At 36.9% G+C, this 24,719-nt stretch overlaps 11 protein-coding genes across 11 annotated transcripts; 7 read left to right on the top strand and 4 right to left on the bottom strand.

Annotated features, from left to right (window-relative positions):
* Positions 1–59: 59 nt before the first annotated feature.
* C9374_012898 (uncharacterized protein) lies at positions 60–386 on the bottom strand (the record flags this gene model as incomplete). The annotated part of the gene is made up of 1 exon (XM_044688716.1): positions 60–386. One exon carries the CDS (start codon positions 384–386, stop codon positions 60–62), a length of 327 nt encoding a protein of 108 aa, XP_044542226.1.
* A 788-nt stretch (positions 387–1,174) lies between these two features.
* C9374_012897 (uncharacterized protein) lies at positions 1,175–3,517 on the top strand (the record flags this gene model as incomplete). The annotated part of the gene is made up of 2 exons (XM_044688713.1): positions 1,175–1,248; positions 1,378–3,517. The coding sequence occupies 2 exons, from the start codon at positions 1,175–1,177 to the stop codon at positions 3,515–3,517; spliced, it is 2,214 nt and encodes a 737-aa protein (XP_044542225.1).
* Positions 3,518–3,716: 199 nt separating this feature from the next.
* C9374_012896 (uncharacterized protein) lies at positions 3,717–4,031 on the top strand (the record flags this gene model as incomplete). The annotated part of the gene is made up of 1 exon (XM_044688712.1): positions 3,717–4,031. One exon carries the CDS (start codon positions 3,717–3,719, stop codon positions 4,029–4,031), a length of 315 nt encoding a protein of 104 aa, XP_044542224.1.
* A 556-nt stretch (positions 4,032–4,587) lies between these two features.
* Positions 4,588–5,199, top strand: C9374_012895 (uncharacterized protein; the record flags this gene model as incomplete). The annotated part of the gene is made up of 1 exon (XM_044688711.1): positions 4,588–5,199. One exon carries the CDS (start codon positions 4,588–4,590, stop codon positions 5,197–5,199), a length of 612 nt encoding a protein of 203 aa, XP_044542223.1.
* A 208-nt stretch (positions 5,200–5,407) lies between these two features.
* C9374_012894 (uncharacterized protein) lies at positions 5,408–7,449 on the top strand (the record flags this gene model as incomplete). Its single annotated transcript, XM_044688710.1, has 3 exons — positions 5,408–6,127; positions 6,201–6,676; positions 6,729–7,449. 3 exons carry the CDS (start codon positions 5,408–5,410, stop codon positions 7,447–7,449), a joined length of 1,917 nt encoding a protein of 638 aa, XP_044542222.1.
* A 112-nt stretch (positions 7,450–7,561) lies between these two features.
* On the top strand, positions 7,562–9,543 carry C9374_012893 (uncharacterized protein; the record flags this gene model as incomplete). The annotated part of the gene is made up of 2 exons (XM_044688709.1): positions 7,562–7,614; positions 7,686–9,543. The coding sequence occupies 2 exons, from the start codon at positions 7,562–7,564 to the stop codon at positions 9,541–9,543; spliced, it is 1,911 nt and encodes a 636-aa protein (XP_044542221.1).
* Positions 9,544–9,569: 26 nt separating this feature from the next.
* On the bottom strand, positions 9,570–12,645 carry C9374_012892 (uncharacterized protein; the record flags this gene model as incomplete). Its single annotated transcript, XM_044688708.1, has 4 exons — positions 9,570–10,390; positions 10,443–11,884; positions 11,967–12,293; positions 12,407–12,645. 4 exons carry the CDS (start codon positions 12,643–12,645, stop codon positions 9,570–9,572), a joined length of 2,829 nt encoding a protein of 942 aa, XP_044542220.1.
* A 290-nt stretch (positions 12,646–12,935) lies between these two features.
* C9374_012891 (uncharacterized protein) lies at positions 12,936–15,376 on the top strand (the record flags this gene model as incomplete). Its single annotated transcript, XM_044688707.1, has 5 exons — positions 12,936–13,149; positions 13,360–13,491; positions 13,605–13,802; positions 13,908–14,203; positions 14,360–15,376. The coding sequence occupies 5 exons, from the start codon at positions 12,936–12,938 to the stop codon at positions 15,374–15,376; spliced, it is 1,857 nt and encodes a 618-aa protein (XP_044542219.1).
* Positions 15,377–15,502: 126 nt separating this feature from the next.
* Positions 15,503–18,884, bottom strand: C9374_012890 (uncharacterized protein; the record flags this gene model as incomplete). Its single annotated transcript, XM_044688706.1, has 3 exons — positions 15,503–15,622; positions 15,679–16,251; positions 16,350–18,884. 3 exons carry the CDS (start codon positions 18,882–18,884, stop codon positions 15,503–15,505), a joined length of 3,228 nt encoding a protein of 1,075 aa, XP_044542218.1.
* A 612-nt stretch (positions 18,885–19,496) lies between these two features.
* C9374_012889 (uncharacterized protein) lies at positions 19,497–21,485 on the top strand (the record flags this gene model as incomplete). Its single annotated transcript, XM_044688705.1, has 1 exon — positions 19,497–21,485. One exon carries the CDS (start codon positions 19,497–19,499, stop codon positions 21,483–21,485), a length of 1,989 nt encoding a protein of 662 aa, XP_044542217.1.
* A 48-nt stretch (positions 21,486–21,533) lies between these two features.
* On the bottom strand, positions 21,534–24,618 carry C9374_012888 (uncharacterized protein; the record flags this gene model as incomplete). The annotated part of the gene is made up of 4 exons (XM_044688704.1): positions 21,534–22,766; positions 22,815–22,958; positions 23,003–23,900; positions 23,981–24,618. 4 exons carry the CDS (start codon positions 24,616–24,618, stop codon positions 21,534–21,536), a joined length of 2,913 nt encoding a protein of 970 aa, XP_044542216.1.
* Positions 24,619–24,719: the final 101 nt, after the last annotated feature.

The following is a 24,719-nucleotide window of genomic DNA, read 5'->3' as shown; positions in this document are numbered from 1 at the left end:
TTAAAAAGATGTCTTGTTAAAATGGCTACAAAAAATATAAATTTTGGCATGCACAATAGTTATCGTAAAACAAGCACTCTATGATTGTCACTGTCACAAATGATCAATTCTCCTGTCACCTTACAAAAGCATATGGCTCGAGCACAGTATAGTTGATTATCATTTCCAAACGATTTGACAAATTGACCTTCCCATGAAAAAATACACGATTGATAATACGAAATGGCAATAGAGGAAGGATTGGCGAAACTATGAACATCTTTTCCTCGTTCTTTCGTCTTTCCGATGGTAAGCACATGTGGCAAAATGGCTACAGCACTGCAGGTTCCCAAGTTGTCTCCAACCTCAGTACTGATGCCGTAGCCATTCGTTCTTTTAAGGTTCATTCATGAATGTTTTGTTACTTTGAGACATGGAACAGATCAAAGAGTCCTTTAAATTGCCCTGCACGATCCGTCAATGGAATGAAGTATTCAACTTAAATCCAGTCACATTGAGCAAGATGGAGAAGGTGATTGTGAACACGAAAAACATGACACAAGCAGATAAGAAATTACGAGCTGTTGAACGAGAACAAACTGCATCTCGACACAGTAGCATGAAATATTGTGGAATCGCGCATACTTTTTGCATCTCCGAAAAATGCGTTCATTGAATCAAGGAAAAGAATAACTTTAAAACCCAAAAATCGTGGGAGTTCAGTCTTTTGGTGATTGAACATTTTCATCAATCATAGTTATCGGAATAAAAACCTTAAGGGAGGCTCGGTCATTTTTATTATTAAAAATTTACTTTTCAAGTACTACTTGTATTATTATGAAAACGAGAACACAATTCTGCGACGAAATAAATTCAAAGAGAGATAATGCAATTCACCGAGCATCCCATACTCTAGTAATGCAAGAGAGAGAATGGTTTTGTAAATCCAATTTAGCAAACTCGCTCGAAAAGGTGCACATGGAACTTTATACAATACTCTTTGAGATTCTTTTCTGGAATGAAGATTCTGTCTCTTGATTCCATCCACAAAAAGAATCTGGGTAATAGGACTTGAAAGTGTCGGGCTGCAATAACAACACCTTTCATTTACTACACAAAAAAACCGTTCCACAACACCTTGTCACAACAACAAAAACTTTGAAAGACCTGACATTGCTTTAATCGGAAAGAAATCATGCCATCTCATTCAATCATCAAGAGTGGATATTTACAACAAAAAGAAGGCAGTTTATTCAATCGATGGAAAAAGTAAGTCCTCGCAAATTTATTGTTTGTGTCATTCAACACTTTTCATCAAACATGACACAACTTCAACAACAATATTAACATGACAACAACAACAACATGATTCATCATCATCATGCTTGATATCTTCAGATATTGGTTTGTTTTGACACTCGATGGAAAATTAAAGAAATTCAAAAAACAAATGAACGATGAGGATTCTCATCGCACGACTCCTCTTCAAGAATATCATTTAACCATGCACAGTGTTGATGATGATTGTGGTTATGGCGGCCATAACAACAAGGAAACTGCCATGACCACCACACTCATGAAGAATGAAATACACAGTGCGAGAAATATTTGTGGAAAGAATTTTAGTATGGCCATTACGATTGTTGATGGAAATGACTTGAAGAATTGCAACACAGAGACGAAAAAGACATCGAGTTTGATCATGTTGGTTGCTGAAAATGAAATGGAATATGAAGAATGGTTTCAGGTTATGGATCGAGCAATTTCTGGACCACAATCGAGTTCACAACACAGTTCTAAATTTGGTAGTACGAATGTGTCACGAAATTCAGTGAGCTATCATATGGAAACTTTATTAAGCGCAGTGTTGGATGCTGCTGTGATTTCAGATGCTCTAGGAATTATTCTCTCTGTCAATGATGCCATGACGAGTTTATTTGGATTTTCAAGAGAAGAATTAATTGGACAAAATGTCAAAATTTTAATGCCTTCTCATCTCGCAACAGTTCATGACGATTACATGAAACGTTATTTAAAACGAAGAGATAAGAGATTAATTGGAAAACCTAGAACTCTCCTTGGAAAGAGATCGAACGGTGTCACATTTCCAGTCGAACTCTCATTGGGAGAAATGTCAAATTCCACACTCGAAGAGACAACACCAGCTTACATTGCAGTGTTTCGATTGAAAATTGAAAATGATTACTTCTCGAACGGTGCCACTGATGAACCTTACAATGTCAATGAAACGACGCATCATTCGCCAGAAAATTTTGACGAAAATGATATCAAATGGTCCAAACACTGTGAATCACCAAGATCATCTGTCTCAACATTAGATTCATTTGTGAACGATGGATCCTCTCAAAAAAGCTCAAACTCAAATAGACATTATTTAGATTATGATGACCTTGATGATGATCCCCTACTCTACACACGTCCTTCCAGTGCCAGCAACAAGAAGGGTAAAGTTTCAGATGAAGCGACGGCTACGAATAGTTCATCGACATCGTCGTCGACATCCTCTTCGACAGCAACGACGCCCGCTTCTCCACAGCATGAGATTAATGAAATGGAATCATACACTTCACCCACTCATTTGATTATGGGCTCGAATAAGGTCACTCAGAATTCAGTTGTGAACACGAATACCAATTTTGGACAACAACAAGAAAATGCTATGAACAATTTTGACGCATTGCTTCAAGAATTACATTCTCATCAAACACAATTTGCGCGACGATTACACAACATGAAAAAACAATGTCACAAATCATACGAACAGGAATTCAAAGAACTTGAGTTGAAATATCAAATGTTAAAACATAACCAAATGTTCATGGAAGAAGAAAATAGGACCCTCCAAAAACATATGGATAGTTTTTATGAATCTCTTCGTTTGCATCAAGCAGAAATGAGCATTTTACAAACTGGAAATGATTATATGGATGGAATCATGTTGAAGAGTATTGTCAAAGAAGATGACATTTATCGCAATGTATTGAAAACAATTGCCAAAAAAGAACATCAATTGAATTTACTGAAATTCATACGAAAAGCATTACTCTTTCAAGAACAATATTCGCGAGCAGAATATGAAGATAGGACATTGTTTGAAGTACCCAAAATGAAAGTCAAATCGGAAATTGTATTGGATATGACGAATAATTGTGAACATGAATATTTGGAGAAGAAGAAACGAATGAGACAAGAAGCGACATCAATGATTGAAAAATTTTTCACATTTTCACACGAGTCCAAGCAACAACACGAAAATGGAAAAGAATTTGTTCATACTCAATCCATGCCAGCGTTCACTCATGCTCCATCCATGGGTAACAATCCATTGATGGATTCCAAGATTCATCTCTCTTCGACTTGTGAAGAATTGTTGCAACTTCATTCTCAATTCCCTACATTTGGAATGTTTGACATGGCCATCTCAGAAGTTATGGAGCGATTGAAGGCAAAAACGTTCAAACGATACCTTCGAGAATATTCTCGCACATGTGGAAAGAATGTACCTTCTTCCAAATAATTTGGATTAGATATTAGATAGATTCAGAAGATGATATTCAACAAGTCATCATCAGACTTAGCAATTTTCCATACTCGGTATCCATGAACCTTAATATCCAATTCAACTATGAGTGTCGAAACAAATTCTATCCTGAATCACAACATATTTACTCTTTACACAAAAAACCACATTATTCATCCATACACAACTCATTCACATGAACAAGGAATTTACCAAAGCAGCCGACATTCTCAAACAAAGCGAATCTGAGAAACAACAAGAAACCTCACAAAAAGAAGGTCAAATGAATAGTAGTAGCAACATCAACCTTTCCAGTACAGGAGGAGGAGGTTCTGATTTTCAAGAAAAATCAAATATTGGCAACAAGATCGACCCATCGGATTTGCATTATAAAGATTCTGAGGGAGGAAATAAGCGTTACACTTCCAATGTAGATAAGGAGATGAAACAAGCAAAAGATATTGAGAGTAATATTGAGAGTAACTCTGCAGCACCTCAATGGAGACTTTAATGAAAATAAAATTAAAAATAAAATTGGAATCCATTGAGTGTTGTAACGAATCAAAGCGTTACTGAAAAGTTACATGAAAAGTTGCGAAATAGTCATCGAGTTGCTATTCGTGTTGTTTGGACATGATGTTTCGAATTAACTTGATGTGGAAATTCAACTTTTGAATATACAGGAGCTTTTGAAGATGTTAGGATTTAATATAAAGTCATCCCTTTCATATAAATAAAGGGTGAGATTTGGTCAAAACTAACTCTTCAATTTTATACTTCATGAAAGTCTATAAACAGGTTATTACCAATTATATTAAAATAGACAACTGACTTCAAAAAAACTAGTCGTTGGTTCTTGGCTAACACTACTGCATACTAGAAAAAAGAAAGTCTTGAAACCGGTATTAGTGTTTTTCTAGAGTAGTAGTCAATATTCCAATCAAGTGAGACATTCAACAATATAATTATTTGAAATTCCTTACAACAACAAACATTTTACCAACAACTACTCGAGAGTAACAAAAACACCTGTTCAACCACTCACACTCTCTACATGCGCATTCAACATGCTCGATTTCCCTTCCGAATCCGAAGACAGAACCTCCAATTACGATGAACAATTATCTCGAGTTTGTTATTACATTAGTTCTGGAACAGACCCCACACTCGCCACTCCCCTCGGTCACGGAATGATTCATTCTCAACAACCACACTTTGCATCTTCCATCGATATGAATCAACAACAACAACCACCACCACTTGGAGGTTATGACTATTCTTCGAAACCTTCATTTCGACTCAAAGAAAGTGAAGAATACGATCAAGTCATTCGTCTCACTCGAAAATGCACTCTCCTCGCCGTGGGTAGTTGGCTCTTTTGTTGTGGTTGTTTCTATTCTTGTTTTTGTTTCTTACCCTTGATTCGAAAGAATTTCATTTTCCATAATCATGAATGTTCGTTTTTGGAGGATGCTCGATGGAAATATGTTCGATCCTTCCGCGGGAATCGATACAAGGACTCTCCGTATCGACGAGTGAGGAAAATTGCAGAGCGAGCCATTGAGTTTGGATTTGTGGGATGTTGTGCTGCGAATGTGTTGATTTTGTTTTGGGTGTTTGCGTTGGGAATTGCTGCTTTGGTCGTGACGATGGTGATGCTTTTTGGTTATACGAGGTGAGAATGAACAAGTGAAAGTGACTATTAGAAAGTAAACACAGTTTTGAGGAAAGAGACAGCTGGTAGAGACTGACAATGACCCAAGAATTAATTGGTAGTGTAAATAGAAGTATTTACAAAACGAAAAAAAACAAGATTAAAATCTAGATTTGGAAATCCCATTATTGGGGTTGCCTTAATCCTCAATTCCTTAAATTCAGTTAAAAAAAATGAGCAAGATGTATGGAGAGAGCTCTCAAAACCAAACGCGGAGGTCGTTTTTGAGCAAATGCATTGATTCGTTTGATCATCGGGATGATGATATGGAACGGATCCAAGAAAATGAATGGATGTTCCTGAAATATCCTATAAACCTTCCTACTGGGGTGTCATCAAGCTCAAATAATAAGGCTTTTATTTTGGATTATTCAAAAATTGATGATTATTTGCAATTTAATTACAATGAAGAAACTGAATCGGAAAAACATAACTCAAGAAAATGCCAAAACGAATCCGATAATGATATCGGGAAATGTTTTCAAGAGACCCCAGAAGCCACTTTCTCCTTGTCTTCTTTTGAAAATGAATTTCTTCCATGCAACGACACCCAAGAGTTTTTAAACTCAGCGGACTTAACATCCGAACCAGAGCTTGATGATCCAGAAATAATTCATTTTGAGAAGAAGGCAACAACTCCACAAATTCTGTATCATCAAAATAACATAGCGGAATCACAACTGTCCTCTGTAAATAATGTATATTATGGTAGCAACACAAAATCGGTCGAATGGCTTCTTGATGTAATTTTACAAATTTATGAGTATTGTTATCAATTATTTACATCATCGAACAAAGGTAGCCAAATAATTGCAACCCATGGATACTCTACATCACTACTTATTCACACCATGATTACAACAAAATATCATGACAAGATTATCATTGACATGGTATGTGTTTTATCATGAAACTCTAATATTGAGAAATGTACCTGCCTCAATATTGGTGGTGGTTGATATTTAGATATGGAAAGATATACTCAAGTCGATCAAAGCTTACAAACATAACTATGAGAGCATTGCAATTTTCGACAAGTTTTTAGTTGACGATTTTTCGTTAAAAGCCTTTTATTCTTTCATTGTACATCGCGAGTTCGAAAACCAAATCCCTGAATTACGGCCATCTCTCATAGAAATTCCAAAATCAGTAGATGATTTGCTAAATGATTTGGACTATTCAATACTCACTCCAAGAAAATCAAACATTGTATCAGAAATAATTAGGGAAAAAAAAGAGAAACTTGGCAATGAAAATTACCAATGTCGTTCTTCATCCATTCTAGAAACAATATCTCACAGCGTTATTACTGTAGAACATGCAGTTTCAGCAATTTACAATCTGATGTCCAAAGGGCTAGTGAAAATTGAGGAATTTACAGACATAACTTCTAGAGAGAAAATGTATAATTATTTTACTCGAAAATTTACTGTTCAAATCACGTAGGTACTACTTTCTGATATTACAACAGTAAGAGAGACTACATGTTAACAGACCAGGATTAATTGATGCCAAGAGAATAGTTCTTTCAGAGTTTATTGGATATCTTGTGAAAATCAAAACAGGACGATTGGATCAAATTATTAATGAACTCGAACCATTCATTATTAACTCTGTGGCAGTGAGTCATACAAACAAGTCGTTAACCACCACTCTATCAAATAGAGCTGAACACACAACTCGAGATAAAACTCCTCCTGATTATCTTTCGAAGAGCGTTCCCTATTGTGACAAGAATGAAACAAAGGAAAAGCATGAATCTAACGACCATGTAAGGGACCACTTTTTCAAAAAGCCTACCAATCCTGTTGATGATGTTGATTCTTTGAGCAAACTTGAAGGTTTTCTTCTTCATCAGGACTCACCTACTTCTTCCTCATCTCCAAACAAATTACAAAACATCAAGCAAACCTCCTATTTATCAGATTCTTTCGACATTATTTTAGAAATACATGAAAGAACTCACCAAACCATTCAAACGGAACAAGAATTGAAACATTTGGAAAGCTTTCTTAAAGCCAACATTGAAAAACTCTTCAAGTACAAAGCCCACCTCACGCACAGTCCAGACGGTCGTCACATTTTCACACTCCTTCAGGATGCCTTAAACCTCATCACGGATCGTCTTCACTCTTCATGTCATGCTCAAACCTTACGAACACGATTGCTCCTGAGAAAAATCAACGATTGGAAACTTGAAGCAATGTCCATGTAAGGCTGAATCAGCGCTTGCAGGGCCATTGGTGTTTGCGAACAATAATAATAATAATTATTGCGAATCGCCACATCTCAACATTTGTCCACACTCTCGAGTCGGGCACAGACGAATGACAAATTTAGCTTTTTTCTTACGATTGCCAGAAAGAACATTCAAAAAAATGTAAGTTTCAGTTCATACAACCATCCATCAACATTCCGATCATCATGATCATTCATGGAAATTCAATGAAGATTGATTTTTTCACCACAAAAAGAACAAGCAATGGACAAACTCTACACTCAACCTGGTTACATTCTTCACGATCCTTCCACCAATTTTACCTTTAATATTTCGGGATTTCTCTCCCAGACAGCCTCTCCAACCACAACCATTCAAACATTGTTGAAGGAAAATTATGCTCATGCCGTGAAAGTTGCTTCCGAAAAGATTCATCAAATCGAAACTGGACAAGTCGTCAACAAGACTGTGATTGTATCCGAATCTGAAAATCGTAGTGTTGATCACTACAATTTACGTTTGAAGCATTCAAGTGTGGCTGGCAAGTCTCTCGAGGATAGCTTACAGTTGTGGAAAGATATTGTTGAAAAGGTGAATGCAATCACGAGTGGACAATTCAAAAATCCACAAAATGGCAAAGCTTACAAGAATGTGATTTTCAATGGTATTGGTGGATCGTATTTGGGTCCATTGTTGTTGTGTGTGGCGATCAAGGGAATTTATTTCAATGATTTGCAACAACGGGATGGTCTTGCTCGATTGTATTTTGTGAGCAATACAGATGCTGAAAGCTTTGATCAATTGTTTGGTGAGAAGGGTGTTTTGGATTTGAGTGAAAGTTTACTTGTCAACATGTCCAAGAGTGGCGGTACAGCAGAAACCAAGGGAAATATGAACACTTTCAATCGTTTGCTTCTGGATAGAGGCATTGCACAGAATGGAAATATTGGATCTTACAATATTGCCATTACTACCAAGAATAGTAACTTTGACAAATTCGCTCAAAAGAATCAATTTTTACATACATTCTATATGAATGAAGAAACAGGTGGTAGAACCAGTGTTGGTAGTGCCATTGGCATGGTTCCAGCTGCATTTGCCAAGCTCGATTTTGCTGAATTCTTGAGAGGACAATCCTACATGGATGAAATGACAAGAAAATTTGACACGTTAGAAAATCAATTGAAAAATCCAGCTCTGATCACTGCCATTCTTTTGGATCATTACCAAAAGAGACATGGAAGAAAGAACTTGATTGTTCTTGGTTATTCTGACGCGCTACGTGAATTTGCTCACTATTTGCAACAATTGTATATGGAAAGTTTGGGAAAGCAATTTTCAGAGAGTAGTGGTGTAGAAAATCCTGAAGGACAAACTGTCTTTGGAGGTGTTGGAACTGGTGAACAACATGCTTTCATGCAACAAGTTCAAAAGGGTATTAATGATTGTATTGTCAAGTTTGTTCATTTCCTAAAGAGAAATGCTGACTATTCTGTTCTCGATCCAACTGATAAACAAGAACTCAAGGGAGAACGTCTTGAGCAAAGCGAATTGACTGAATTTTCCAAGAAGGGAACCAGTTACTTGAGCATGGGAAGACAAATGCTTGGATTTATTAAGGGTACTGAAAATGCCTTGTATAAGAATGGAAAACCATTCCTTACATGCAGCTATGAGAAGTGTGACATGTTTAATATGGGTATGATGATTGCTCTTGAGGAACGAATTGTGTCAATTTTGGCTGCTTTCAGGGGAATTAATGCGTATGATCAACCAGGTGTGCAAGATGGTAAAATCAGCGCAAATGATATGAACAAGTTTGGTGACGTTCTCGAAAGAAAGGTAGTCAGCGTGATTTTGCAAAACAAGGGATGGAAAGGAAGTGCAAGTGTTGCCATTAAGGAATTCGAAAAGGAATTAACTGGTGCTCCAATCTGGTATGTCGATTCAATCTTGAGCGACATGTACGGAAATTGGAATGTTGAATGGGCCTACCCTCGATTGAAACAAGTGGTCACTGATGTCAAACGAGAATGGAGTGAGCAAGAAGGAAGAACAGAATTTGTTTATCAATTTATTTCAAAATTGTAAAGTGGTTTTTGATCCAATTATTATTTTTATTCGTGTTGTTCAGTGTCGTGATCAGTTGTTTCAGCAGGAACAGCACAAGTCGACTGCTGATCGGTGGGTGTGCTGTTGTTGTCATGAACTACAGTTCCCTCTGAATGAAGCGTTTCATTGGGTGTGTTTGATGGTTCTTGTGCTGGTGGTATGGAAGTTTCATTTTGAGCTGATTCAACACTAGTAGTAGTTGCCTCTTGTTGTGAAATTGGAGTATTGGTAGAACTATTTTCACTTGTTGCTACAACTTGCTTACTCGTTGAATTCTCATCAACTGACGCAGTAGTTGTAGAAGTACTACTACTGCTTGGAACAGCTGCCATATCAGGTGGTGAATTGGTCTTTTCTTGAGACTGTACGACATATTGAATATCCACTTCGTCATCAGCTGCCTCTTGTAATGGTTTAAATTGAGAAGATTGCTGTCTCTGGAAAGGTAACAAGACTTGATCAGGAGGTAACTGTTGAGAAGTCAAAGTTCCCACCACTGCTGCTTGTTGTTTTTGCTGTTGTTGCTGCAACACTGCTTGATGTTGTTGTTGCATTTTCATTCGATACGAATCCACAAGTACTTTCATGGCAGATAATGGTAATTTTGTTTTAGTAGTATCCGCAAGTTTTAACTTGATATTTCCTCTTGCATGAACAGTCACGACATAATAGGCAGCTCGATTCAATCCAGCAATATCAGTGGGTATGACTGGAATAATTTGATATTCACCTGCTCGTAATGAAAGTGGTTCTGTGAAATTATAGTGATGAGTATTGATGGGTATGGCATAAATTACTTTTTGTTTCTTATTGGTAATGATAAATCCTAATTTCAAAATGTTTCAATATGAATACATGAAAACACCCAAAATACTTACCAATTGGTGATTTTCCTGAGAAACCTCTAATATTCTCATGAAGTTGGTGAAGTCCAATATACATTTCCTTTTGATCGTTATCAATAATCAAATCAAAAACAGATGCGTCATTAGTAGGTGATCGAATAAAATATCTTGAAAAGAGAGGATCGTATTTGCATGCTGAAATGGTTGAGAAGTATTTCATAAAATCTGTCAATGATATGAAAAAACATCCCTCGTTCGCTGCAGATTCCACACTCAGAGCATTTCGAAATTCTGGTGTCCAATTGACCTTATCGGTGACAGACCAAGCGCCCTTCCATTCTGATTTTCCTCTCAATGCTTTCAGTTTGAGAACTTTTTTACCACTAATATCCACACATCCAAGTAAGACGTAGGTCTGATGAGGTGATAAACCTTGAGGATCGATTTTTTGTTGAGCTAGTGCAGTAAAGTCAGAAGTGGTACAAGCAGTGATATATCTTAACTCTCCAAATTGAGTAACTCTTCTCCACAGATTTTCAGAAGGTTCATGCTTGACATTGATCGAGAATGTTGGACATCCTGAAAGCAATTCAAATGCGTCACTAATAGTAAATCCTGAAGATAATTTGTTGTAATATCCAAAAACTTTGGCAACGGCCTTCTCAATAGCCATCATCCACATGTCACCCATTTTGCTTGACGCATAAAGTGGCTTGCCATCTTTTCCTAATGGGAAGTAATCGTCAATGACAATTTTACACCACTCTCCAGCAATACATAAATTCATTTCATAGATACCTGCTTCATTCACTTGTTTGACGGCGAACAGTCTTTCAATGAGAGCAGGTTTGGCTCCCAACACACACAACGCAGAACACAGCCATGCATCGTTAATCATATTAGTGGAATGAATGTCATTGCTTAAAATTGTCTCTGGACTGAATACTTTGAAGTTATTTCCTAAAATATCTGGAGCTCTTGCCCATAATACAATTTGATGTTCAATTGTTGGATCAATAGAAGCATTGAGAGGTGGAAATTGTTGATCAGAAAATCGATTTGTCAATTCAATGTTCTTTCGAACTCCTTCTGAAATAAATTTCAAATATTCATAACTCTGAGCGGCCAATCGCTGCATTCTCTTATATTCTGACTCTTGCGAAATGCTACTCTTGTTTTCATTGAGGTTTGCAGCTTTGGTAGATTTGATAAATTCCGAGAACTCTGATTCTTCGTTCAATTGCGAAACCTTGTTATCAATAATTCCAGATTGTTCAATTACCATTTTGGCTGTGTTGACTTGGATTGTGTTGAAACGAGAAATCATTTCTTTCATGTATCTAAATCGTTTTCGATCAATAAATTCTAAATGAGAGAGAATATTCTTCAATTTGGTGTCGTACTCACTGCTCACTTCCTTAACTTTTCGTTTGGCAACATCAGCATCTTTTTCCAACTTGGATACAGTTTCTTCACTGTAAAAGATATTGTACAAACACATCACGTGGTTGAGTACATGAGTTAACATCATTGCAGTGATGTTATTACACCACTTACCTCTGCGCAATTTTCTTGAGGAGATCTTGAACTTTCTTTTCTGTCACCTCAGTCACAAGAGTACTTGCTCTAGTTTCCTGAATGTATTGCTTCTCGTCAAAATATTTATCACGAATTTTGTCTTCGTCTTTACGAGCCGAGACGAGTCGTGAGCTCAATTGTTTCTCTTCTTTCTTTGCCATGGAAATATATTTTTCTAATTCCTTTTTCACTTCGTCGACATCTTTGGCAAGCGTTTCCAATTCATTACAGGTATTGACATAGTTTTGTGCCATCGTTTCAAGACCTGTATATAATTTATCCAAAACTTCAGTTGGTTTTCGTGTGCTGTTTCTCAAGGTATGCACATGATCATGTTGTCACCATGAGAATCATCATAGTTACGACAATTTTCAAATGTTTTTTCACATTGTAATCAAAAATCATCATCATGTACTTACTCGGACGATGATGCTTCTTTCTTACGGAGTGTTGTAAATTTCTTGATCAACGTCTTGTAATGAACACCAATATCCTCCAACAATTTTTCAAATTGTTCCAACTCTCCCACTCCACTCTCCAATTTTTCAATCACAACCGGAAAGATCTCAAACAAATCTTCCCGATAGGAATTTGAAGCAAGAAAATCTAGATCAGCATTTGGTTCTTCTCCGAGTGTTTTTGTAGCCTTATTTCCCATCTCTGTTTTGAAATGATATATTCACTTGATGATGAAACAATCTTGAGGAGGATGCTCTCTCGCTTTCGGAACAATTTTTTTCAAAATTATTTCAAACCGTGGACCTCTCTCCGATGAACCTTTTTTGTGAAGATTCATCCTATGGACTAGTCATTCAAACTAAAACTAACCAAACTACTCGCCCAATAATATAGATCAATACTGAACCATTTTTCATATTCGTAACATGGACTTCATCGTTCAACAAACTCCGACTCGGAGTTGAATTTCATTGACGCGAAAACAAAAAAATGAAACAAAGGCTTTTTTTTCATGCATTACCGTTGTTTCTTGCTGTACTGTTGGCGTTGATATGGATGGGACCAGCAGTAGTAGAAATTTCGGGAAAGATTGTACAGATACAGGTCTTGTCGAGACACTGTGATCGATCTCCTGTTTCATTGTATCAAATTCCGAATGATCCTTGGGATTGGCAGAATTATTTGGCCATGTATTCGTATGCGGGTAGGTACAAGTTATGGAAATGATGCTGATGGATAACCATGATGAAATTTATTGTTGTTGGATATTAATAATTGAAAAATGTTGCATTCAACGTTAATTTTGAATTTTGTTGAACGATGTTATTTTTCTAAATTTGGCGAATATGGATAACGAAAAATCATGAAAAAATCAACTCCTGTTGAATATATAATAATACACACATACATACAGGCGGCAACCAACCATCTGTGAAGGTGCCTTTTGGACAAGGCCAACTCACTGGTCTAGGGCTTCAACAATGTTTCCAAGTTGGACAACAATTCAATCAAAGATATCTTTCTCGTGTGTTGAATTCCAATGGAGGTTCGTATTTTGGAATGTATTCATGAAAAATTTATGCAATTTATGAAATTTATGAATTCTTGAATATTATTTCTGACACTTTTTAATAACTACTCAACACAAAATTCAAACAGCAAATGTAGCAAATCCTAATGTCATTGATGGACTCGTTTATCCAGTGAATAATGATGCAACTTCAACTGCACACTGGAATCCTCAAGATTTTAGATTCTATGCCACAGATTACGATCGAACTTTATTTTCAGTTTTTAGTATTGCACAAGGAATGTTTCCACTTGGTACAGGACCAGTCACAGATATTTCAATCAATGGTAAGTGAATCTAAAAACAAACAGCTGTTATTCATTGTGATGTGATTCTCTATTCATGGATCATGATTCACGTGTTGTGAAATTTCGAAATTTCTTTCATGTTAGGTCAACAAAATTCATTACCCAATTACTTACAACCCATTCCTGTGCATACACAATCGTCAATGAACGAATTGTGGATGAGTGCCTATGGAAAATGTCCAACCATTGATCAACGAAATGCAGAAAATGAACAATCTCCAGAATATTTGAACACAATGCAAAAATTTAAGCCATTCCTTACAGAACTTTCGAACTTGACTGGAATTCCATTTCAAAACGATCTTATTACATCCTCAACACAAAAATCAAACAAAAATGCAGGATTCTTGTCTTCTTTGTGGTTTTCTGAATCTTCAAAGGTTTGTAATAGTGCCATGTTTCCATAGGATTCTAATTTTGATTTCACCTTTTCATCGAACATTCAATCACCTTGTCATTGAACATTCAATGATTTTCATCAACACTGAACCATATATATGTTCTTGGGTGTGACATTCACATTTTACCAATTCTAGAATCAAGAACAATCCATTCCCTTCTACAAACTCATTTCCGATCCTTCCTTACTGCAACACGAAATGACGAGTCGTTCAGACACGACCTATCCTGTCTTCAAAAAACCCATTGACTTTTCCTCTCTCTACATTGTCTATGATCTTCTCATGGTACAAAAATCTCACAACAAACTCACTCTTCAAGCCATTCTCGACGCGTGGGATCAAGTTCAACAACTCGGCAATGTAGCCACACTCGAAACATTCTCAAGAAAAGTTCAAGGAAAACTTGGAGGAGGACCACTCGTACAGAAAATAATTGTTGAAATGGATAAGATGGTAAATTCATTGATTGGAGGTGGAATTTCAACACGAAAACCTTATCCCTATGGACAAGATCCTGATGAAAATACTTCAATTCCATACAAGTATTTGCATTATAGTGCTCATGATGTGAGTATTTTGTCATTGATGGCCGCTCTGAGACTCACGGAAGATTATGAAGAGTTGAGAAAAATTCCACAATATGGAGCAAATATTATTTTGGAATTACATCAAAGTGATGCAAGTGTGAATTCTCAAAAACCGACTGAAAAAGATTTCTACGTTCGCATTCGATACAACAGTGGATTCAATGAGACTTCGTTTAAGGAATATTCGTTGTTGTCATTGGGAGGAAAAGGATGTCAAAATAATGCTGCTGGTTCTGACCCATCCTTTAATTGTTCATTTACTAGTTTTAAGGATGTTTGTTATGCAGATGCCATTCCACATGATTGGTGTTCTGACTGTCAGAATAATAAGGCAGATCTTTGTGTGAGATCGTTATATGAATCGAAACGAAGTGAGAATACCATTATGATGATTATGCTTCCTATCGTGGGAGGTTTTTCATTTATTTTGTTGTGCTTTGTGACAGTAATTTGTTTAAGGAGCAGTAAGCTGTCGAGATATATTCGAGGAGTGTCGTCAACAACCACTCCATTAACAGGTGAGGGTATTAATCATGCAGGATCTTATTACACTTCTTTGAAATAAGGACAAGATTTTTGTAAATGATTCTTCTTGTCAAATTCACCATCGGATTTTTTATTAAATATCAATTTTTACTGAGATGTTTCAATATCGTCTAGTGAATTTTGGGAATCCCATTTGATTTAGAGTTCATTCAACAAACTCCCGTTCCAATTGTTCCAACTTTTCAACAAGCGAATGAGAATTGATGCGCACACTAGGGTCCAATCGAAGACATTTCTCGAATATTGGAATAAGGAATTCATATTTCTAGTGTGGTCAAATGAGAATATCAATGATGGTCACGCTGTTTAGAAAATACTCACCTTGGAAAGACATTTGAAAACATGCTGTTTGAACTCCTCTTGAAATAATTCCTCACTTGTAATTTGTGTAACCGTTTGGTGACCAGATGATTCATGATTCTTCCGCATCAACAATAACACTAATTGCAACATGGAAACTCCTAAACTCCACACATCGGATTGAGAGGTCCAAATTTGTTGAGAACTTTCTGGTGGCTTGTAAGTTTCAGATCCAAACGAATGATAGTTTTCAAGGTCTTCAATTTGTCCATTTTCACTCTTTTTAATAAAACATCCAAAATCTCCAAGTTTCACTCGAATATTGTGATCAGCCTCAAAACCCTCAACAAAAATGTTTTGCAATTTAACATCTCTGTGAATGAGTCCATGAGCATGAATATCACATAGAGCTTTTCCAATTTGATAGAAAATGCTCATCAAATGTTTGGGTGTTAGAGAACGTTGTATCGAAATGAAATGTAGTAAATCTTTAAAGTGATAATAAGGCATGAGAATGTACAACTCATCATCGAGCATACCAAAGTCCTCAATGGGCACAAGAAAATCGCTCTTCATATTTTGAAATACTTTACACTAGTGAAATTATGTATTCAATATTTTGGACCATTTACATTATATAAGATATGATACGCATCACCAAACAAGATAAATATTTCAATAGTATTACTTACGGCATTCCATTCAGCTTCAATATCAGTTGAAACAATTTTTAAAACTTTCCACTGATGTTGTACTTTGTCAAAACATTTGTACACGGTACTGAATCCACCCTCTCCTACTTTGTGAAATTCATCTCTCATAAATTCCAATTGCTCGAGATTAAAATCTTGCTCGAACAGAAATGTCTCCTCGGTTTGATCATCATTGTGATGTTTATCGTTTTCCTGTAGTAGCTCAATAATCTGATCCAGAGACATGTAATCGGCTTGTGTAGCAAGATTAAGCAACTCTGATGATTCATCAATCAGCGTGCTGTATTCAATGTTTCTGTCCAATTTTTCGAATTTATATTCTTTTCCAAATGTGAAATGCAAGAGTTGTTCTTGCATTTCCGTTGAAATAGCTTCCCATAAGTGAAGCTTTTTAAGCAAATAAATGCAAAAGTGACCGCTATTGTATGAGGTGGATGACACTTTACAATTCCAATTGCAACTCGTTTCACTAATGCTTCGAGCAAACTTTTGCATCTGTAGTTTCTTGTCCCCACTCGACAATTCAAAGAGGCACCACAACAAGTATGTGGACGTGTCATTACAAGGTGTGACAGACACAAGCAGCGAGTAATCATCCCACGCCAAAATATTATTTCCAAAAATAAGGCCTAATCTATGGCCCTCAATATCAAACGCTAAATAGATACCTTTTGGCTCGCGTCGAAAGTGACTGACCAAAAAACAAGTAGTATTCAAATGATTTTGTAATTGTATTGAGCTACTCTCATCCAAGGTAGAACATTCCAAACACAGCTTTTTCATGACAGTTCGAAATCGTTCTGGTAACGAAAGATCCTTATTTAAATCTTTCAGAGAGTTGACACAATAAGTGGACCAACATTGAAGCAGAAACTTATGATCCAACTTGTGCAAACTATTCTGTAGCAAAGTTGTCATACAATACGAATTCCATGTGAATGCATTCATACCGTTAATGGGGTTTGTCAAGCTCGGATCACATCCCATACGCTCTATCAGAAATGTGACATGGTCCTTCAACCTCAAACACAGTACAGTTTCAAGAAGAGTGAACCCCATGACATCTCTCTTTTTAGCATGACGTAATGCAATATTCATAAAGCTATGATCAATACTATGTGTGATAGCATGACTACATTCCAACAGCTCGAAATATGAAGGTATTTCTGAACTATCAGCCACTGTATAATTTGCGAGATGTGTAGATTCTCTAAAACTCCTAATACCTTTACCAGAAAATGTATGAGAGAATGCCTTATTAACACATAGGGTATACATGTCATTGGACCATGCGTCTTGGTTGAGTCTTGTGTTGCTCATTCTAAAGCTCATGGTAATGCTGCTTTTGGTCTCTTGAACTGAATTCAACGAAAAGTGTACATCGTTCAGCGTAAGTGTGGGCTGTTTCGAGATGGGAGTAAAACAGAATTTTTCATGAGACGTTTTTTGGATATTAATGAGTAACAGTCTTTGAGAATTCTCATCATAAAGTGCTTCCTCATACATGGCCACATCTGCCATGCTAAACAAATTTTCTCTTTGGTTGGTTGTATTTTCTTCGTTCACCGTGTCGCTCTGTTGAATGCTGATACCTTCGCTCATTGAAATTAGAGAGTTCGTCTCGATATATTTCAATAAACCATCACGTCTTTCATTTTCAAATGAGAATGCATTATGAGACACTCGAATGTTGCTATTAACATCGGTTGAGACGTCTACCAATGATAATCCTAAATAAATGACAAGAGTCTGAATTTTAACTGGAATCACCAGTAAATGGCGTTCTGTCTCTCTCTTTTTGAGTAGCTCCATGCTCACTTCAAATTCGTTGTTCAAAAAAGAAATGGTATCCGCATGATCTATAATATTTGTAACATTTAAATTTCCTCGTCTCTCAAAGGAAAGCTCAAAAATTCTGACAAATTCTCGCAAAAAATCATACTGAATTCGAGAATTAATCAATGTTCCACAACATTCATCAATTTGAATGCAACATTTCAATTTTTCGTCACCTTGATAGGGAGCAATGGTAATTTGAAAATAATAATTTTGTCCCTTAGTGTTCGTCAATGGTGCAGATGTGAAGAGTTCACTCTCTATCGAGTCTTTCAAGTGGTTGCTTGAAAGTGGTTCATCCAATTGTGTGAGCGATGATGAAGAAGATACCAAAGGGAAACACAGAAAAGTCATATTGCTCATAATTCCCTCTCCATAACCGATATCATCACAACTTTCCTTACTAAAATATGATCCTTCGGAATAGGCTGATTGGTCCTCATGCCACAACAAATCGTCTTCTCCAATTAATTCTTTCAACACTTCCAATCCATTGGGCATGCCAACATCCTCCGAATTGAACGCTTGCTGATGTTCCCATGATACTTCTTCCAAATCCTCAAAATTTTCAGAGAATTCATCCAATCTCATCTGATCCGAGTATACTTCCACAATATTATCAGGATCAACACCTTCTGTTGAAGCATCGGAAAAGCTGCTGCAAACATCTTGCAACATTTTTTGTTTTTTTAAAGATTCTTGGCGCCTTTGATTTTGTTGGACCAAAACAAACAAAAAACATGAAAACAATCATCACCGAGCCAGTGAGAGGATGATGATTTCACCATCACGTTCTTCTTCTTTTCACTCACACATCGGCTCCTTGAAGTGAAAACATTATCATTATTATTTGAAAACATTATCATTATTTTGGATGAAACAAATCTGATCATGAGTTCGTATGGGTAAAGGTTTTTACACGAACTTTAGAGTTACAATTCGCCAAATTCCTCTTATCCTTCTCCGAAATCCAATCACCATTATTCGTCAATGGAATCCATCAGCAGCTGATGACCGTATGCACAAGGGTTTCATTCGATGGCCAGAGAATGAAAAATTTCCAAAGCAGGAAAAAAATTCAAAGCACTTTCATCACGTAATATCATCTTTTCGTTTGATACTCATTTTCTTGGGTGCTTTGCATCATCATTCTTATCTCTGAACAGCAAATCATCCTCATCACTAGTATATTTGGTTTTTTCATTAATAGTACCAATAATTTCCTAACGAATATTTGTAACATACAATCTCTAACGAAATCTCTCACTTGCTTTTTTGAAAATGATGATGATGGTTTCCCAATCACCAAGTACAACCTATACTACGGTTGCTACCACTCCTGTTACCTCTTCTTCAAAATACAATCATCAAACTACCGAGCCTTCCGCATCATCTTCGTCGGTAAATTACCAACAACCACATGGCCAGTGGAACCCTGCAGATATGAGTGATATACCATTTGCTGCAACTTTATATCCAACCGAAGAGGAATTTGTGAAGCCTATTGAATATGTTGAATCCATCAGACACATTGGAGAAAAGTACGGAATTGTCAAGATTGTACCTCCAGAGAAATACAAGCTAGAGCCAGCAGAAGACTTTGCTGATCTAGAAGTGAGTGCAAGTGCATTTAAATTCATATGCAAACTCCAAAATATTAATCAGCTTCAATTTAGAAATATTGAACAAAAACGAAAATTTGAAATGATGATCAGAAATGGAGAGTTTCCTTCAAATAATAATAATGACAACACCACAGAGTCTTCATCATCGCACGATACATCTGATGAAACAACTCAAAGCTTGAAACGAAAATTAGAAGAACTCTTTCCAAACTCTGAAACTCTTGAAAAGAGACTGAAGAACAGTCCCACGTCACACATAAAGACTGAGCCAACAACATCAGCCTCTTCAAGCAATGATTCGGAAAGCAATTCTGGTGCTAGGGATGATATGTTTGGATTTGAAAGAACAAAGAAACCAATTTCATTGAAAAAGTATAAGGAAATGGCAGATAAATTCTACAGAGATTATTTCACGGAACGAATTGAGCAGGGTACAAGTGTCGCCTTACCACAGAAAGAAAAAAAGAAGCTTGCTAAAAATGGAGGTCTCAAAAAAGTGGAAGGAGTAAATTATTTGGAAGACATTAACAACATTACAGCGGATGACATTGAACGTGAATATTGGAGAATTGTTCATCACCCAGAAGAGCAAGTTCAAGTACAGTACGGAAATGATTTACCAGTGTCCGAGCACAAGTCATTCTTTCCATCAAGCTGGAAGTGTGGCTGGGATGCTAACTTACTTCCCAAGCTTCCTGATTCGTTACTTTCATTCCTCAACATTGACATTCCAGGAGTGAACATTCCAATGCTGTATATCGGCATGCTGTTCAGCTCATTCTGCTGGCACGTTGAAGACCACTTTATGTTTGCCTTAAATTTCATTCATCACGGAGCTGGAAAGCAATGGTATGGAATCCCTGCGTGTGGAGCTGACAAATTCGAGCAAGTTTTCCGTAAATTGTTTCCTCACTTGATTGATGGACAACCAGCCATTTTACACATGCTTGTGACCCAGATCTCTCCAGCTATTCTCGCAAGAGAGGGCGTACCTGTCTACAAATTGCACCACGAACCAGGTACCATAGTGGTGACTTTCCCAAGAGCTTATCATGCTGGGTTCAATCAAGGATTCAACATTGCAGAATCAGTGAATTTTACATCGTGTTCATGGCTTCAATACAATAGATTAGCTATGAGCAAGTATTACGAGTGCAAAAGACCAACTACATTTCCATCAGAGCAATTAATCATTTCGGCAGCTACTTCCATACTTTCAGGAAAGAGACAAAAAGGTTCATCTAAATTCTTCGATGCAACATGTAGATTCATGAAAGAGGAGCTAGAGAACATTTCTAACAGTGAGAACGAGTTGAGAAGCGAGCTACTTCAACTGATTTCTGAAAAAGCAGCACGTCAAATGCCATGCATTTCGAACAGAAACATTGAAAAACTGAGGACATGCTCCCAGAAAGATAATAATATTCGGTGTTGTGAATGCAACTCGGACTGCTATATTAGTGCAGTAACAATGAAGGAAAAGAAGAAGGAGAATCATTATTGTTTACGTTGTGCGATCAAACGAGCCAAGGAAGATAAGACCTTTGCCACCAAGTGCCACATCATTGAGAGGTTGAGCGTCGAAGGTTTAGGCCAGCTTCACGAAAAATTTGAAAAATTACTGCAGTCACTCTCTGTATCGAGTGAAAACTAACAATTGTGACTTCAGTAAATTATCATTGTTGTGAAGCTTGTTGAGATTTTATTGTTCTAAGGCAACGGAAAGCTTCCTGTCTCCTATCATTATTGCATCTGTGGAAGGCGCATCTTTTCTAATTTCCTCAAACATGTTCATATCTATCATACCTAACGCTCCACTCTTTTGCTGTTGAACAAATATGTGTTTGTGTTCAGAGAGTAGTTTCTGGGAATTGTCCAACGAGGAATGGTAAAGTTCTGCTAGTGGTTTTGGTTCATGGCAATCAATAACCGCTTTCGAAGTGTGTGGCATTCTCTTTTGAATTTTGGTTATATTGGCATTCTTTTCTTTGGTTGAGGTAACGAGAATGGTTTGATTTGTGTCTTGAGAATAGAAAGTAATTGGTTGGGTAATAACTGGAATTAAGGGATGTTGAGGCTGTACCAATAACGAAGTAGTATTAGCGCTCGCCTCTTGTGTGCGATGTTGTGAGAAGTCAAAATATCGTTTGAGTGGCTTAGAGTTGTTGATATGCGACATTTTCGATGAAGATTCGTCGTTCATCGCTGTGGCATTCATGCTTTCGAGTGTGGTTTCGTTTCTCACCTGTTCCGCTTCCTCGTTTTCTGGTGAATGAGAAGTATGACCTTCTTCGAATTCGACATGGACCTCATGCTCGTTATCTGTCGTTGGATCCCATCCATCCAAGTTCCGTAATTCTGTGTCTTCTTCATCAATCTCCACAGTGGAATTATTCATTGCATGCTGCTGCTTTCTATGAGCAAAAATGTCCGAACTGTCCATACTCAGTTCTGATCGATGTTTCAAAGGACCCATGCCATTCACAACCAAATTCAACGTTGGTGGGAAGTTTAAATCAAATCGATTGGTGGATGGATGTTCCTTTTCACCAAATGTGACAAATATAAACTTGCGGTCTGAAGTTTTTTTGTTCATGACAGTATGTGAATCTGGATTCAGTGCTCTTTGGTGCTTGTCTTTCCTTAAAAATTCATATTTGACTTTCCTTGAAGTATGTTCCTTTTCAGAATTGTGTCTGGGGAGAGGTGCGTTATCAAGGTGATGTGACACAACGAAAAGCCTCTCCTTAACTGAAAATGAAATAACGCAATCAAACAAAGGATTGTTATCTTGGCATCGCTGAATGGTAAGCCTTAAATGCTGATCCAACAAGCTGTTTACAGTACTTTCGTTTAACCATGGTAAACTTTCAGAACATGAAAAAATATATTCCTCATCATCGTATTCTGGAATGATATATCCGTTTTCATTCACCTTAAAGAATTTCAATATTCAAAAAAATAATTGAAAAAAAATACCTACAGATTGATTGTACAAGGTAACAAATAAATTAGTGTTAAAGGTATCAATATCAATAAAATGGTGAGATCGTAATTGAGAGATGGTAATATTGAATTTTGTTTTGAGAAGCTTGAACTCAGAATTGGAATAGTTCAACAATCTCAACTTGGAAAATGTCAATTTTATCAGCAGTAATGATCAATACTTACTCTGAAAATATAAAATAAGGGATTCGAGGGGTCAATACCCCTCGTTGGCAAAATTGATTTCTTGGACATGTTCCGAATCGATAATCGTTTCCTTTTCACCACTTCTTCATCTGGAGTTGAGACTTGAAATGATTCATTAAGGGAAGCGTCTTTCGGTATTAGCTTTCCAAATGTTGACAAGCTTTGAAACACTGAAGGAATATTGCAAATGATGTTATCAGAAATAATGGAAGAGGATCTTTGTTTCTTCATGGGCAATTCTTTTTGCTTTCGTAAAAAGTCTCTATCGATTTGATCTCTTGATTTTTTGTCAAGCTTCAGCAACATTTCGAACAAGTTGGGATTTTTCGTATATTCCTCTTTCATCTCCTTTGACTTGTTTTCTGTTTTTCGTTTTGTTAGAAGAGAACCTCCCCTGGGTGTAATGTCATTAAGGAAAATATTGTTCGTGTTTGAAGTGGAAGATAATCTTGGTGAGGGAGCATTGGATCTCTCTGTTTGAGGTGAAGCATCTGAAGGCTGTTTTTCTCGTACAAATTTTAAATAATCACTTAAACATATATCGAATGGCATGTCCACTATAGCTTCAGTTTTTGGTGCCTCTTCAATAGGCTTGAACACTCGCTCTGATGGTTTTCTTTTCAGCATTCCATTACGTGAAACCTGAAGTAAATTGTTTGGAGGGTTTGATTCTGAGCTAACACTCTCCATATTCGTTGATGGAATACGTGAAGGAACTTTGGCTTTTCCAAACATTCTGAAACGATATCCAACTGCTATCTGTTGCTCTTCCTCCTTTCGTAAATCTTTCTTGTGTTTTTCTGCGCGAACTGAATTCTTTTCGATCAGCACAAATCGAGTATTACAATCGTCCAAGTGACTAAGATCTTTCCAAAATCTGAATGGTGAGTATTGAAATACGATTAATGGTTGTTGTAAATGTGTGTTTTTTCCTTTTTCAATTATGGCATCACATACCTATGTCTTGTTTTTAAGGGTATTGGAGCATTGGTTTTTTCGGCATCACCCCAATCAAGTTGTTGCTGCAGTGCATGAAGCGTCGTAGAAACTCCCTCTACTTCATATACTTTCGAAATTGTAGAATGTTTGTCCTCGACACACTTCCATTTTCTATCAACTTCTTTAAAATTAATTGGCAGAGGAATATTTGACCTTCTCATATCCCTCTTTCCCATGTACCTGTTAACCTCATTGGAGGTGTCATTTTCATAGCTAGATCTACTATTTCCATGTTGTTTCAAGGTTGACAAATCATTAGTCCCAGTACTTTTTCGTCTATTTTGAAGAGCTCGCATGGAATCAACATCTCTCTCACCTCCCTGCGTGGTTAAATTTCGTGAAAGGCCTCCTTTCGGATTATGATTGCTTCTAATAGAGTCCTCCTCTCCTACAGAGACCTCCGAACGCCTCTCTTGTTGATGCAGTTGTCCTTGTCCAAAACTATCACTCCGACCTGTTGTAGTGCTTATTGCATCGGAAGAGGACGATCCCGGTGTTGTTGTGTTATTATGATTCACTGATGTTGGGGTCATCCTCGTTTCCGACATTAAATGATTGATTGAGGGAATTTCAACAGCAGTTATTGGAGGCTTCATTTTTTGGCGCTTGGAAAAACGGCTTGAATGTTTTTTGAAAAATTTACAGTAGGTATCATGCTCTCTCCATCATGGGATTAAGAAAATCCATATTTAGGGAT

This window comes from Naegleria lovaniensis (assembly GCF_003324165.1).
Source record: "Naegleria lovaniensis strain ATCC 30569 chromosome Unknown tig061, whole genome shotgun sequence".
Classification (NCBI taxonomy): Eukaryota; Heterolobosea; class Eutetramitea; order Acrasida; family Naegleriidae; genus Naegleria; species Naegleria lovaniensis.
Note: the sequence above shows the minus strand (reverse complement) of the source record. Positions and strands in the feature narration are given on the sequence as shown.